The following is a 16773-nucleotide window of genomic DNA, read 5'->3' as shown; positions in this document are numbered from 1 at the left end:
CGCGTCAGCGGCCCGCCGCCCAATCGCCGCGCCGCCGCGCTCCCCGGACTCCTGGCCGGCTCTCGGTTTGGTATATTTCCGACCTGACGTCACGAGTAGGGCCGATTTTAAGGTGGGAACCGTTCTGGGTTCACCTTGGTCGCCAGCCTGGGTTTTTTTTTTTTTTTTTTCCGAAAGAGGTGTGACCTCTCCACTCAGGGCCACGCAAGCCGCAGCACCGCGACATCTCACCTCACCTTCCCCCCAAGCCCCCAGGCCACCGCTGCAGCCCGGAGGGAGGCTCACTTGTGGGGGGTGGGGGGGGCGCAACAAAAGCCCGGGCGGAAGGGAACGCTGGCAAGGGCCAGGTAGCCAGCACCTGGACTAGCAAGGGATGGGGTGTCCCTGGCAGTGTCCTAACCTCACGCACTCACAAGTGTCACCCCCATTAACGGAAGCGCGTACAGATGTTCCATGACCCGAGACGCTCAAAGGGCTCAGGCAATTAGGGTGGGATTTCCCTAGCCCGATGCATATCCCTTTTCTCCCTTTTCCTGTCCCTGGCCTTCTCCTTTGGCATTGGCATTCTCTGTCTCCCCTCCCCTCCTACACACACACACACACACACACACACACACACACACACACACACAGCGTCTACGGTGGAAGGTACTGGGTAGGGCCTATTCTCTGTGTTCCCTTCTTTTCTTGCAGTGCCCACGTGCAAGGGAGGGTGTGGTGCGTGGAAAGGGGAAGAGAGGGGAGCAGGTAGGGAGCAATCCAGCCCTTCAGAGATCCCCAAAGTCAGAATGAGGCGTCGCCCACTTTCCTTTCGCAGACAATGCAGCCGAGCGGCGGGCAACAGGTGCGCCTTCAGCGGAAAGGGGCTCTTTCGCTTACTACCTTTCACCAACTCTAATACTTGCGACCCTCCTCGGTGCCCACCAACTTGGACCCTAGCACGAGTTGTAGAGAAATAAATCAACCCTCCTCTGAAGCACAAGGGCTCTCGAAGCCTCAATCTGAGAGCCCGAGTGGGAGAGACAAAACACGGGGAGAGGGAGGGGTCTCCCCGCGAGCGTAAAGTTGTGCGTCTAGCCCTCCCAGGAGAGGGACCCGGCGCACTGTGGCCGCTCGCCGCACCCCCGGGACTGCCCGTGTCCCCGCCGATTCCACTTTGCAAGTCAATCCACCCGCCAAGCTGAGGGCGCAAGGCGCTTTCTAGCAAAGGAAACGCCGCTTCTCCCGGGAGCGAGCCCCCTTCCCTGTTCCCTGGGCCCAAGCAGGGCGGGCCTCTGAGGGCTTCTCGCGACGGGCTGGTTGAGGCTGGAACGTGGGGCGGAGGGTTCCGAGGCTTCCCCTCTCTGCCTGCGGAGAGTTCCAACCGCTCCTCCTCCCTCCCCCACCCCCTCCCCGGGCTCGCTGCCGGGCTGCGGGAGCCCCTTGGCAACTTTCCCCCGACCCCCATCCCGGTGTTGCCTGGATGGGCCAAAGCGCCGCGGAACCGGCCGCGTCCCCTAGCCGCTCGGCTCTCATCTGCACCCTAGCCTTTGCCCGCTCCCCGGCGGCTGGAGGGGCGTAGCCACCAGGTGTCCTGCGGCTGCCCCGGGAAGCCTCGGGCTCCTCTGCGCCGCAGACTCGGGGAAAACCTGCGTGACCACCTTAAGTTTCCCCCAGATGTTTCGACTGCCGCCGCCGCCGCCGCCGCCGCTCAGCGGGGCCCCAGCGCGCCCGAGTACAAATAAAACCAGGAAGTGTGTGTGTGTGTGTGTGTGTGTGTGTGTGTGTGTGTGTGTGTAGGGGGGCTGTTGTCTAGAGTGAGGATGTGTGAGTAGAGGGAAGAGGGGAGGAGGGCGAAGAATAGCCTGTTAGCATGAGCTCGGTAGCGTCAGCGCCCCGTGGGCAGGAGCGATTCCACGCGAACGAAAGGGAAAAAGTGAGAGTTTGGAGCGCTGGGGAGAAGGAAAGGGGTGGGGGTGGCGGTGACGCAGGGGCGCAGGCATTGACGCACCCGCGGGGCTGGGCCCAAAATAGCAGCGGCTCTTGCTCGGTGGCGCCCTCCCGGGTTCCCTTCCCCTTCCGCGAGGGAGCAGGGCGCTGCCAGGAGGAGCTTTTCCTTGATCCCAGCGGTGGGCCAGGCTCCCGGCAGCTATTTTCAGGCAGTCGGAAACTCAAACGCGGCCGCGCCGGGGTGGCGGTTATTATTTTTTAATATATTCCTAGGAAAGCGGGGGCCAGGAGAACTTTACAACTTTAAGGTTGTAACCGGCACCCTCCATACAGAAAGACGCACATCTAAGTGGATACGTTCCCTCCACAAGTTCCTCCTCCCTTGCTGCCATTAAAAGCACTCGGCTTTAGCCTGGGTTGAGCCGGGGGACGACGCAAGCGTTCTCTCGCAGAGAGTGGGAAAGTGTTCTGCAGTTCTTAAAGTGAGCTCCGAGGTAGACAGTGCAGTGCGGTGCGTTACTGTACAGCAGCAACCTGTCGAGTCTGGCGTAACTGAGCCCTTGCCCGAGTCTTAATGCACCCAAGATCAAGAGGCAGTTTTCCACAGCAGCTAATTATGACTGGTAACTGGAAATGGAGGGATTCACTATACATCAAAAAGAGGGAAAAAAGGTGGACTTTTCCCCTGACATCCTACAACTTGTGTAAGAGGTCTCCCTCTTCTTCAAATTCCTATTTTAGTTCCTGGCAAGTGTTACTTCTTAGGAAGACACCCTGGATGCAAGACTGATAAATTCATTTGAACCAACTGCTGGGTAAGCTGCTTGCTGGGCTAGCATTTTTGGTAGGGCTTCGGATGTGTTTGGGGTGCAAACGATGCGACACAGGCATGAGAAAAAGTAAAAAAGGACCACGCTCAAAGCTCCTGACTCGTGTCCCCACCAAATTGTGACGGAAAGTCTCAGTAGAACCGCCAATGTCTGTAATTGACTGATCCTGTCAGTAGGGGGCCTGACTCCACAAGGTTCAGGAAGATTTCACTCACTCGCTCGCTCGCTCACTCGCTCACTCACTCACTCACTCACAAAGTCGCTCACTCACGCACTCACTCGCCAGTTAGCTATTTACTTCTTAGGCCAAACCCTAGGAGAGAAAGCTGCAGGCCCAAATGTTCCTACTGTGCTGGAATTTATAAATAGCTACATTATCTTTTATTCTCTTATATTTTTCTTAAGAGGGGAAACAGTTTAATACATGGAATTGGGTTCACAATAGATTTTCTTTTTTTCCTCCTGCTCATGTTTAACTCACTGTTAGGTCACGGGGGGGGAAATCAAAATAGTAATAAAATCTCTCATTTTGTCACCAAGTAGCTCAAATTGGCATATAGTTTGGAAAAATGAAAGCATGTTTTAAAATCCTATGATTACATGTTTAAATAAATTATAGTTTAGAAGAGGATTCCTGTGGGTGTATTTGCTAGTACATAAGAGAATGCTTTTGTGCACAGAGGTTTAATTACACATATAATGGGATCAAAATGTAGAATTGAACAACCTTTTAGAAAATGTTAAAACGATGCTTTAGGCTAAAAGAAACTGAAATTTTGCATTTATATGACTACAACCCTTCATGATTTTTAAGAACACAGATAGATTCTTGAATATAAACTATTTTATAACTCAACTAAAATGACAATATTAGTTTTTATTCAGGGCCCAGATTCTGATACAACTTTAAATTACTGCAATGTATACATGTGTAAAATTGGCCCCACTGAAGGTCTATTTTCTTAATGAGTTAAATAGGAGTGAAAATTGGTCTTATACATAAGTAGCTCCTTCTTTTGGAAACAACTAAATAGCAAAATTACCAATTCTCTCAATCTATACAGTTAGATGACCTCAGAAAAGCATTTAGGGAAGTCATGTTACTATATTATCTTTTATGATATTAACCAATATTAAGCAGAATATATTGACACATGTATAGAGATATTTTTACGAAAATTAATATAAATAATACATACACTCACATCTAAACCAAAGTATTTTATTTTATGCATGGCTAGACAGATTATACTTAATAAAATTGAGCTTTTCGTATAATTTAGAGAGCAAACAGATGTAATCCCATAGGATTTTCTATTTTAATGCATGGGAAGGGGGTCTTTAGGGAATCTTTTCCCTATTCTCCCGAAATGAACTCAGAGTAGCCCTTACAATTCAGATATAGGGAAGAGACATAAGTATTATACTGTAGGAGTTGAGGTATCTTTTGGATATTTCATAATAAAATTACTTAATGGAAACTATCTTAAACATTAAAATGAGATATATATTTTAAGTTATATTTTGACAAATTTACATTCATGGCATTTGTTGCCATTCAGTAGGAAATTTTACATTAGTGATAGAAGAGAGAAATTTTCACTTTGGAAAAAAATCTCAATTATGGAACTACAAAATAACTTTTTATGGAAGGTTTTTGGTTTTTTCCTTTTGCCTTTTCATTTGCATTAGTAGGATATTAATCAAGCAATCATTTGTCCTTTTCTTATAGGATGCTTACAGAACAAGTCAATTGCTTACCTGATATTCACATTTTGGGTAGTTATGGCTTTTTACTCAGGTTTATTCAGCCCATTTTTTATTTTACCAAAATCACTAAACGCAAAATCACTTATTTCAATACAGAACTCCATTCTAGAAATGTGTAAAGATGTGCAGAAGAAAACAGCACTCTTTTTTTTTTCTAGAAGCATCTACTTGCAAATTAAAATTATAAAACTGAACATATGGTAAAGCCTCATGCCACTCAAAAAGTATTTTGCATAATAAAAATCCTTCATCTTTTCTCTAATGCTTGACTCTCAATAACCGTCTCCTAAACAATTGCTTTTAAACGAATCACCCAATATTTTTTCGCTGTGTGTGTGGTAAAATAGCAAAACATAAAATTTACGATCACCATTTTTAGGTGTACTGTTCAGTGATGGTAAATACATTCACATTGTTGTGTGCCCATCACCATTCTCCCCATCTTCACAACTCTTCATCTTATACAGCTCAGGCTGTACACCCATGAAATAGTAATTGTCCCTTCTGCCTTTCTCCCAGCCTATGGAAACCACCAGTATTTTCCATGTAAGAATTCTTTTTGGTTAAGCAAGGAAGGGTAACTCTGGTTTTGGATTTCATTGCTGATTTCAGTAAACATGGAGGGGAGGGTCATTAAATTGTACCAAGTCCTAGAAGACATCCTAAAGATTTTGAAAATAAGTAACTACATGCTAAGAAATTATCAAGGGCTCTTGAAATTCTAAAAGTAGCTAATAATATTAGTAACTATCATTCTAAGTAGCATTCTAAGTAGATAAAATGCATAAACTTTGTGACAGTTTTTGTACTAAGAGCTGGCTAGTTTTTGTTCTACCTTTAATGATAAAATAACCACTTTTGATTTTTTCCTTTTTCCTCAGACTAACTGGTGGACAGGAACCTCTTGATTTAATAAAAAATGAAGATCCTGTACTGATATATTAGGACAAAGACATATATGCCCTTTTCCTCATCATAATTCTGCAATTATCCAGCCTACAATTTTAACACTACAAAAGTAACTTATAGCAAGGACCCTTATAGTGATAAGTAATAAATCTAATTACCATATCCTTTGAATAGATGTAATATAAATTTCATTGCTCACTTAAAAGTTCTAAAGTTAACAGCATAAACTTGAAGTTGAGTAATTAAGTAATCCTTATATAGACACTTATTAAAGTATTTATACATATTATCTTAAATCTACATCTATCATTTTGCCAATTAAAATTAGGACTTTAATTGCAATTAAGTAATTTAATTGCCAATTGAACAGCAAAATTGCTAAGTGACTAATTTTAATGCCTATTTTAATTACCAATCATGACTGGGGAGGGAGCTAATCAAGTTACATCAAGCAGTACCAGAGTAATGATGTGAAGAAAAAAAAAAGTAGAACAAACATTCAAGGCTACAAGCTTTAAAAAAAGAAACATAAATTAAATAAATGCAAACACAATCTTATAAATGTATAAAAATACTGTATTTCAATATCTGAATACAGAACATGAAAGAGAACAAGATTAATTAAAGAAGCCCCTGTCAATCTTCAGTCAAAGGAAGGAAAACCAAGTCAAATTTTTATGTGGTATTTACATGGCACTCACACTAACCCAGATAAAAACAAAGCTGCATATAGCTGAGAATAAAAGACGGTTTCCTGCCTGGCTGGTTAAATATTTACAGATTGACAGTTTTTAAAGAATTCTTTAAAAATGAAATGCTATAAAAGAGAGAAACAAGTTTCCAGTGCAGCAATGTAGATTTTTAAATTTGAAAAGCAAACAGGGCCAGTGCAGTGGGGCTAGAGAAGTCTGTACTAATGGTTCTCCTCCCCACCCCCACTCACTTGAATGCAGAATTCTACTAGAGGCCTAATGCCTATCCATGACTTGTCCCAGGTTACCATGAGAAACACATACATCTGCCCTATCTTACATATTTTAAAATACATCGTGAGTCGAAACTAAGAAGGCAGCTAGGATTACATCACAATTAAAATTACATAGAGCACGGGGAATATACCCTCTCCTAAGGGTATTTCTTCATTTTCAGTTCAAATAAACATGCCAGCTCAAGATAAAAGCTGTAAACCAGCAGGCAACCCGAAACAGTGGTGAAAATCTTCGTGGCCAATACAAACACGTTTTCAAAAGTTTTCATTTCCAAACGAATTCTCAGATTAGCAATATGTAAGGGCAATATTGAAAGAGGGAGGTGAAGTTGAGAGCTCAAAAAATAGAAAGTGATTCCCTGGTAGACAATAACAATGCTAGTACTTCCCAGCTACAGGGATCGCCTTGGCAGCCAGCCACCTCATTTAGAGTAACAATGGACATCCATCAAATCTTCATTTAAAATAAAAGTCATGATGCAAGATACATATCTTGTTTTTATTACTGTATATGACTACCAAAAAATATACATAGTTTATGTCTACAAAAGGGCCCCCAATCATTCATGAACTATATGTAATGTTGTAACTTGAGGAAAAGCAAATAGTGCTGCTTAGGATTTTATTTACTAATGGACTTGAATTCTGAAATGAGGCACAGCAGGACTTTCGGCCTGGCTTTTGAAGGAGGAACACGTTAATAATCATGGAGCCTAACAAAAGGCTGCAATATCTGCTCATGACAATAACAGCTTTATAAGGCGAGTTCTGTGCGACTGATTAAAGGACACACTCACTGCCTATTCAGAAGTCATGGAGATGGAGTCATTATTGACAAGCTCACTTCTGATGAGGGTTAAAACTCCCTGAGTGCTGGTGCTACAGAGAGAAAACCTTAGCCATTAAAAGATTACCAAAAACAGCCCCCAGAAATGGCCGCCATAACTCAGATATAGATCTTAATGTGTTCTGTAGATTTTCTGCTATATAAATACACAGAAGGTCTTATATTATCTGGTATTGCCAAGATTATTGCACTAACCCAAGCACTAGGAAACATATCACTTACTACAAAAGGAAGGAAAAAAAGGATAAATACTGTCTTGTAACTTCAAAATGATACTGAAAGGACATGATGTATAGACAAACTTTCAGAATGTTAACTTCCTGACCTTGGCATGACTGAAAATATATACTTGTTCAGATTGCTTAGGTCTGTCTTGTGAATTTTGTTAGTCCATCAGCTCACGAGAATTCATGTGGAGTACATATTGTTGGAAGCAAAATCTTTTAAAAGGATAGTACATCCATAGATTTCAGATATCCCTTCACGGATAAAGGTTAGAAAAAAAATGTTTTCATAAGTTATTTACTTTTTTGTTTTAGCTTTCTTTCTTGTCTTCCATGTTGCCTCCCTTCATTAGTGAAAGAAAAAGGAGGGGTACACTCAGAGACAACCATGTTTATAACCTGAAATTAGAGGCAATCAACCAGTTTATTAGTCACCAGGATACTTAAAATAAGACCTGTGAAATATTACAGAAATATTCCACTAAGATCTAAACAGTGACTTCAGTATGCTGAGACAGNCACATTGTGTGTGTGTGTGTGTGTGTGTGTGTGTGTGTGTGTGTGTGGAGGGGGGTGTTTGTGTATAGAAATTGTTTGGCTGAGGAGTTCCTCCTTATATTCCTTCTATTCGTATTTCTGAAGACTGTTTTCTGTAAGTTACTCCCCTAAGTTTAAGAATAATTAAAGTTTATTTAAAAAAAAAACCCAGAATTTCCAATAGTTAATGGGTTTAGGAGTTATATTGAAACAACTCACTGAAGACATATTTTTCGTAGGAGTCCCTTAATTTTCTGGATTCCAAAAGTATGGTGTTCCTAAATACTTCAAACTCTTAAGTAACTAGCTCTGTAAATTCATATTTTCCATTTCTCCATACTCTCATCAATTAGTATTTGGTTGGGTGGCTGGAAATTTCTGAGACAACGGTTTTGCCAAACTTAATAAACTTTGTTTGGTTCAGGAGTTGGGGGAAGGGGGAAGAGGAGGAAGGCAATACAGAAACCAGAGTCTACAGCCAGAATGATTTGACAGGGCCCCTCACACCACAAACAGAGGTTATAGAATTTGAAATGTAGCTCTGTAGCTCAATTTATACCACAGAAACCGGGAGATGCTATCTCCCTGTTGTTATAACGTATCAGGTCAAGGGATATAAATTGTACCAGGTAATTCATTTTGCCGTTCAGAGAGTCATTAAGTTCCTCCCAGAATATATGTGATTGATATCCCTGGAGGTGAAAGGCTAAAGGAACCATATGGCAACATGTTGCATTCCGTATGCTATCTGCCCATCCGTGCTTAAGCTGCCATTAGCAACATCTGTACCTTACGGAAATCCAGCTGCGCCGACGACGGCTGACGGAATTGTACTTGGAGGGGAAATCTAGCTTAGCGCCATTAACCTGAGACTTAGAGTCTATCTACCAGGACGGATGGAAGCTTTCACAATTACACGAGACGACACAAATGCTTTATTAAAGTTTAATTTTGAACTCCCAATTAGCGAAACTGCATTACAAATCGATTGCAATTTCCTAGAAGGCACAGCAAGTTCTCTGCCTGCCTGCCACGTGCGAGAGGCTCCGGGGCAAGCGTTCCCAGCTCCCGGCAGCCGAGAGGGGACGGTTCAGAGCCGGTCTCCGCGTCCCAGGAAGTCCCTAAAATCCCCGCCAGCCCCTCCTTCCGCAGGGCGGGGGCGTACCCGGCCAGAACCCGCGGGGAGGGGCGGGGGGAGTCCTCTATTATCTTGGTCTCTCGGGAGGAGCCTCATCTAGTCAGTCACGCAGAAGTTTCTCTTTCGCTCTTGGCGTTACACCCCAGATCGGCTTCGTGCGCGCGGGCCAGCGGGGCGGAGGAGCCGGGAGGNTGTGTTACTTACTCCCGGCTCGGGTTCTACCTCTGGAGGCGTTCTCCGCCCTCCGATACCCGTCCCAGTGCAGGTAGGGTGTGTTTGCGGTGGCAAACGCTCAGTTCAAACAAAACCCTTCCATCTTCCGTGTCCTGATGGAGCGTCTCTTAAAGTAACTGCGTGCGTTCGCATCTCCTAGAGTTCCGCCCACGTCCCTCTCTCTCTCTCTCTCTCTCTGGATCAAATCCTTGTTTACTTCAGACTCCACCGGGATTGTTTTGTGGAGCCAGGGCCATGTTACTGTTTGAATTTGGGAAGTTTTATGAAGGGTGCCCAGTGGAAAGCACTGTGATCCTGGCTTCCAGGACTCACGCTCTCGGGCTCAGCGTTTTGCGTGCCTTTTTGGCTTGGAACGTAGCGCAGGCCTTGAACATAGCACATTTGAATTTTCCAAAAGTCTACAATCTTTCAACGTTCTGGACTTTCATCAAGAATGCCACTTAAAAGGGACTTTGTCTATAGGTAATTGTGTGTGTGTGGGGGGGGACCTCCTTGTTCAAGTTTCCATACTTAGGCCAGTCTGTCCCACCCCTTAACACTCCTCGTGCCCGTTAAGGGGGGTTCGTATACAACTGCAGGTCGTCTGTTTTCTTGCAACCATCAATTAATGAACTAGTAAGACAATTAATTTCTCCTCCTGAGCAAAATGTCGCAGACATACGGACGCCACACATTTTCTGGGATGCCGATATGTAATTTGCAGATGAAAACCAAGTTTTAACGTGACCTGGCATGGAGAGAGTGAGTTCACAGAGAGTGAACTCACATGTGAGTTCACATGGTTGTTGATTCACATGACAAAATGGGGTAGTGAAGGGTTCGCTGGGCTGGGAGTTGGAAAACTAGGAAATCTGGGTTTTAATTAGGTACGTCTGAATGGTGATTCTCGGTGCCACCTTGCAGAAATTACAGCCTCTCTGCCTCAGTTTCCTTATCTTCACAATGGTGAAAGGGTGGTGTCTAAGAGCCTTTCAACGCCAACATTCTAGGATGCTAAAGGACATAATAGTGTTCAGATACATGACATTATTAATATAAATACCTGTCTCTCGGGGAAAAGGATAACCAGGTGTAGAATTATTCAGTCTTCTGACAATTTTTTACTTTCTACGTTTTCAAAAAGAAAATATAGGGGCGCCTGGGTGGCTCAGTCGGTTAAGTGTCCAATCTAGGCACAGGTCATGGTCTCACGTTCGTGGGTTCAAGCCTCACCTTGGGCTCTGTGCTGAATGCTTGCTCTGAGCCTGGAGCCTGCTTCAGATTCTGTCTCCTCTCTCTGCCCCTCCCCACTAATGCTCTGTCTCACTCTAGCTCTTAAAAATAAGTTAAGTGTAAAAAAAATTTTTAAACAAATATATTAGGGCCACTTCAGAAAAAGAATGAATTCAACTATATCATTAAAACTACTTTATGAGGAAAAACTTGTTGCAATCTGCTTCATTTACATGACAGCAGACATAATTACAGTCTGATGATGCCTTAGGGCCTTCCAACCCCATGTCCTCTTAGGGAAGTGCTTGAATATGAGTAGCAAAATGTACTAGGATGACTTTTCTCCAATTTTGCCCCCAAATCTGGTTTGTATAGTTTTTAGGAGGAAACTTTCATTTGAAAGACACAAAATTGTTTATCAGTGAGTGGTATTTAAGAGACAGGTAAAGTCTTCTTCTGATTGATCCTCTCATTGTCAGAATCTGCCTTATTTTCCTGTCTTCAGGTTGGTGAAGGCAGAAAATATAAAAAAGGCAGAAAGAAGTTTAGAGCCGAAGCATGTGCTTCATGTAGATGCCATCGAGGTGTGATCATAAAAGTTGACCAGTATTTTCCTGGTTCCGAAAGCACATCTGTCTCTCTCTGCCATAAAATGTTTGGGATCTCTAATTTAATTTCATCTTAATGTTTTTTCTCCTGCAGCTTAGAAAGAGGTATTTTTCTTTCACTACTACTTTTCTGAAACTTCCCCGCCTCTCACATAGTTTTAAATTAAAACATTTTTGCTTCCTTCTCGCTTTTTAATATGGCAAGTTCCATTCTCCATTCTCCTGACCCTTAAAAATTTAGCAGGATGAGAATTAGGCTTAAACTAAAGCAGGCCCAAAGGTTTTTAGCTCCGGAACCCAGGAGAAATACAGTAAAACAACCAGTATCCCAAAAACAAAAGAAAAACAAAAAACCCAAAAAATAAGCATGCTGAAATTTGTGAACTAGGAGACTGAAAATGAGGAAAATCTTTTATTGGATCTCCTTGATGGCATAAAGCTTGTTATGATTTTTTAAACATAGTGAAAGTTCTAGAATATGGTTATTTCTCAATATTTCTGATGTTTCTGTCTACCTGAGGTCAAATCCTTTTAAAAGATTCCTCTACAGTAACAGTATTAAAGACTTATTAAAGAAATGACTGTGCACTCTTGCCTTATTCCTGTTAATCCTGCTCTGTATTTAGAGACTGGTGCCAGTCAGGTTGAGGCTTCAAAGGAGTGAGCACAAATATTTGCTATATTCTAGGCAGTATAGTTTTGGTGATAGAATTCATTTCGGAAAATATCATTGAAGTTACAGTATAAGCAAATCTCAGCAACTTTCAGATGGATAAATAGAAGGTTAACAAGAAAAGTGATGAGGGAGCCTCAGCATTCCAAAAGAAAGGAAAGGAACACGGAGGTTATAGATCTAGGAGATTTTTGCATTTAAACCGCCAAGAAATCAAGGCAGGCAGTGTTCTTATAAAAATTAAAAAAAAACCCATCAAAATGAACAGGAATCCCAACATGGTTCAAAATATGCGCATATGTGCGTAACTAGCTCTTCTGATAAGGTTGTCCTGATTTTAATGGTTCGCCCCCAACTGCACGGACTTTGGTAACTCACTGGGGGGAATCGATGGCACACAACGTTCTTCTTCCAGTACAAGTTAAAACGTCAAAGCAGGATTTGTGAACAGTGAGTTTTCACAAACTCCTTGTGAGGCTTCAGGGTCCTAGGCCTTACTGCTCTTTGATCCATTCCTGACTCTTTCTCTTTCTCNTGAGGCTGGGGGGTCAGAGCCTGCTTGCTGTGATTTCCCTGCCTTCCTTAGAAGCTGGAATTCTCTGCCAGCTGGGGTGTGACCAATGGAAAGCCAGAGCAGGGGACAACGCACGCAGCCCCCAAGCTCTCTACTCTGCCCAGGACCTCTGACCCTGGGCTCCAGCAACACGGCCTTTTCCCTTTATTCCTCCAGCGTTTGGGTTGTAGTGGCTTCATCCTGTTGGAAATCACTGTCCTTGTTTTGTCTCTCAGCCCCTCAAGTCACCTGTTTTGCAAATTCCTCGAATTAAATTCTCCCTGGGTTAAATGCTTAGAGCAGTTTCTGTTTTCCGGGCTGGAGCCTGACGCCACACGTCCTATTGTATGGCTGTATTGGCTGATATACATGGAAAATCTATCACTCTTTGATTTTCTTTTGCCAGGAATTTTTTTTATTGTGCTATTTAGAAAGTGCTAATAAAGAGTTCAGTCCTCAGAAAATAAGTAAACACTTCTTAAAGTGTTGTTTTAAAAATTTCTACTGTTCAGTCAGAACAATGCTTAACTGAGCCTGATACAAAAACCCCATGCTAAATAGAAGGGTGGCATACAGTACCTGTCAAGGTTTAATTTACATCACATGCCTTCTGTAAGGCCCACTCACCAGCTCATCTGCCAGTGGTTTTTCTGACCCTGCGTATCTTAGTGAGGAAAAGAGACAGAGAGAGAGAGAGAAGAGAAAATAGAGAAAAAAAAATAATTATTAATTTGAAATATCACATATGTGGATCCTTGGGATAATATTTCAAAGTCTAAATTATGTTTACATTTTTTTTCTCCTCCCTCCCCACCCCTGTCGGCAGGACTTCTTCTAGGTGTTCATTGTTCCTAGTCAGGAAGAGGCAAAAAGAGGGACAGCAAAAGGGATCTCTAAGAATTTTTGGCTTTTGTTTATAAAATCCGAAAATTTCAAGGAGAAGAAATCCCAGGAAACCTCCCAAAGTATCTTGAAGACGCGTCAAAAGGCAGAGGATTCCCCTGAGCCTGGTAGGACCTCCCTGGGCACCTACAAGGGAAGAGAGACAGGGACGGTCAGTGCTGAGGAGAAACCGGGAGCTTGGAGTGATACTGGAGGGGTTGCCCAAGACGAGAACGAGGAGTTGGCAGAGGAGTCTATGAGGTCATGCTTCCTGGCCTAGCGTACAGGTTTGTCGTGGGAGACGAGTCATTGCCCACATACCCCCTGGACCTCACTCAACTGTACTAGGGATTATACTAGTTCTTCTGTCCGTTGTCCATTAACACCAGGTCGCCACAGTGACTGGTCCGAGTGTGTGCGGGAGCCACCATGAAAGAGCTCTCTCTTTTTTTGTTCTCTGTACTTGAACATGGGGAGATGTAAACTGCCACCACGAAGCAAGAGTGTGCTGGAGAATAGAGCCAACACAGAGAAAGAGGATCCAAGAGATGGAGAAGGAGAAATTGGGTGCCGAAGACTTTTGAGCCTGGATCAAGCTGTTCTTGGAGCTAAACCTACCACCAGATTCTCAAGTTATGTGAGTAAATCAGTTCTCTTTTACTAAAGTCAGTTAGGATGGAATTTTGTGTCAGTTGCATTAGAAAAGAGTTCTAACTGATACACTTGTCCTTAGCACCTTTTCAAGGCCACAGCTTACCTGATGACTAATAGTGGATGCGTACCATATGATACCAATTCATTTTGCTACTGCTACTGGGCAGGGCAAGGGAAAACTTAATATTATCACCTTGGAAGTGGCATGTCAGAATCAAGTGGGAATGTGCATTGTGGGTTAACTTCCAAGAAGGATGAAACTCTTCTTGTCCTAGTCATTAAGCCTTTTTTCTTTCCTTTTTTTTTTTATATATTTATTTATTTATTTTGAAAGAGAGAGCGCGTGAGCTGGAGAGGGGCAGAGAGAGAAAGGAGAGAGAGAATCCCAAGCAGGCTGCACACTATCAGCGCAGAGCTTAGTGTGGGGCTCCATCTCACAGAACTCATGACCTGAGCCAAAATCAAGAGTCAGATGCTTAACCGACTGAGCCACCAAGTGCCTCTAAACCTTGGGACCACAAGCTAGAAATCAGTGGTCAAAGCAGAAGACGTGAAACATGGCAGCCTTTGGTCCCTGTATATCTCCCATGTCTTTAAAAAAATTTTTTTTAAAAAATGTTTTATTTATTTTTGAGAGAAAAAAAGAGAGAGAGAGAGAGAGAGAGACAGTGCAAGCAGGGGGAGGGGCAGAAAGACAGGGAGACACAGAATCTGAAGTAGGCTCCAGGCTCTGCCCTGTCAGCACAGAGCTGGACGTGGGGCTCAATCCCACAAACTGCGAGATCATGACCTGAGCTGAAGTCAGAGGCTTAACCTACTGAGCCACCCAGGGGCCCCTATATCTCCCACCTTTGTATGGCTACCCTCTGCCTCCAGTCCTAGCCAACTAAAAGTAGTTCCCCAAATTGCTCATGCTGCTTCATATATTAGCAACTTGGCACTAGCTCTTTCCTCAGGCTGAAATGGATTTCTCCTACAATCTACCCTGTGAGACTCAGCTGATGTGTCCTAGCCTCTCTTAAATTTACCCTGATACTGACAGTGCCCTGCTTTTCACACCTAGCATCCCCAGAGTCTAAAATTGAGCACTTATTGTGTCACCCTCTGTTTATCCTTCTACTGTGACATATATGCAATTATTTGTTTATTTCTCTCTCCTGCTCAGTTGAGCTCCATGAAGGCAGGAATTCTTTCCAATTCTTCCTGGAATTTTTAGGGACCTGGCTATTAAGCTATCAAAAATTCTTTGTGAATAGTGGAAATAACTGAGTACATGAAGTGACTGAATATAGAAACAGAAAGTCATACATTTTCATAGCTGGGACCTTGGAGTTCACCTAATCTTTATGATCAAAATATTTATCACAATAGAAATTGCAAGGTTATAAATTCTGAGAGTAGAATATTAATTTTAATTAGAACTCCTATTATCCTTTATTTTATTTTTGCATAAAGATAGCAACATATTACAAAGTACTTACAAGAATTCTCATTTTTTAAACTTGGCTACGTTTCTTCTCTATTTTAAATTTAAAATTTTTAAATTCTGTTTATTTTATTTCCTATGCATGTCTGTTTGCTCCTCAGACCTAAACAATATTTATGATTAAATAATATTTTATGATAACCAAGAACCAAAGCATCAGTTCAAATAGTACAAGAAATGAGACATTTAACAGAGCCAAGCTAATTATAGTTGGAAAAAGACCCTCCACCCACTTTATACAAACACACACACACACACATTCATATCCATACTCTTTAATAATTCCAGGATTTCAACATCTTTGTGTAGGAAGGGAATCGCTGTCACTTGAAAAGGTTACAGTAATGCATCCTGTTTCTTATAGACCTATAGGAATCTGGGCATGGTTAGAAGCAAGAGATGAACCAAGTGGGAATTGACATAACTCTGCATAAAAATGTAGCCGGTACTCTCCATGTAGGGTGGATTCAGTACAGATTATATTTGGGGAAATGCTTCTTTGTTTTTTTAATGTGAATTGTCTTTCATAATTATTATTTGCGCTTGGAGGATACATACGTGTAGAATCCAAACGATGATCAAGAAGAATGAGGTGGCAAATCTCACTGCTACCAATAAGCAAAAATGGAAATATGAATGCTATAGGCACTATACTGTTACAGAGCTTCTGTGTTGCTTGACTGAGCCTTCGGGAAGACTATTGCTGCAAATAATATCCTGTGGGTTACACTGGTTGGGAAGGGGATGAACCCTCCAGGAGATTCAACTACTGTTAGTAAGATGTAAGGTAGTAAAGATATAGACTATAGAGCAAAGAAAGAAGGGGCTTTCTAAGAGGAAAGTTCACAGTGGTGGACCTTGAGATTAAGGAGGTAAGGATCTCTGTGTAAGTATTTTACATTACGTTTTTTGTTGTGCTTATCCTTTGAACTATCAGGGAGTTTTATTTTGTGAACAGTTTTAAATCTTTTCTCTATGTGGTAATTCTCATTTGTTTCTAATCTTTAGTTGTTATTAACACCCGTAGGGACTCCTGTGGTGGGAGTTGGGACAATCAAAGAAAAGAATGAGATAGGCAAGTACAACTTTCTGCATATCGCACCTCCCCAAGGGGTGTAGTGTTGTGGTCCCCACTTTTGGCAATGGCGGTGGGGGAGGGGACGGGGAGGGAAGAATAGACGTCTGAGGAAGAGCATGGAGAACGAGGCCCCTGAAAGGGCGATGAATAAGCATATATCCTCCTTGTGGTTAAGCAGATGACTCAGAAGCAGAGGTGGGGTAGGGGTTGGGGGGGGGGTA

The 16773-nt window shown here is 42.8% G+C and overlaps 1 protein-coding gene across 2 annotated transcripts in view; it reads left to right on the top strand.

The window, feature by feature from the left end:
- The first annotated feature begins 13335 nt into the window (after positions 1-13335).
- The window catches only part of GPD2 (glycerol-3-phosphate dehydrogenase 2), a 218741-nt gene continuing 215303 nt past the window's right edge, over positions 13336-16773 (top strand). The window contains exons 1-2 of one of the 2 annotated variants that reach the window (XM_077767753.1): positions 13336-13621; positions 13724-13971. Coding sequence is in view for 1 of the 2 variants with exons in the window: in XM_077767755.1 (XP_077623881.1) it covers positions 13970-13971 (2 nt within the window). In the remaining variant the exon portion in view is untranslated. Of the gene's footprint in view, positions 13972-16773 lie in introns of both variants that reach the window. The other variant, XM_077767755.1, reaches the window with a different exon arrangement.

This window comes from Crocuta crocuta, unplaced genomic scaffold, assembly GCF_008692635.1.
Source record: "Crocuta crocuta isolate KB4526 unplaced genomic scaffold, BGI_CrCroc_1.0 scaffold154, whole genome shotgun sequence".
In the NCBI taxonomy this organism is placed as follows: Eukaryota; Metazoa; Chordata; class Mammalia; order Carnivora; family Hyaenidae; genus Crocuta; species Crocuta crocuta.
The sequence above is the reverse complement of the archived record's forward strand: the minus strand, read 5'-3'. Positions and strand labels throughout refer to the sequence as shown.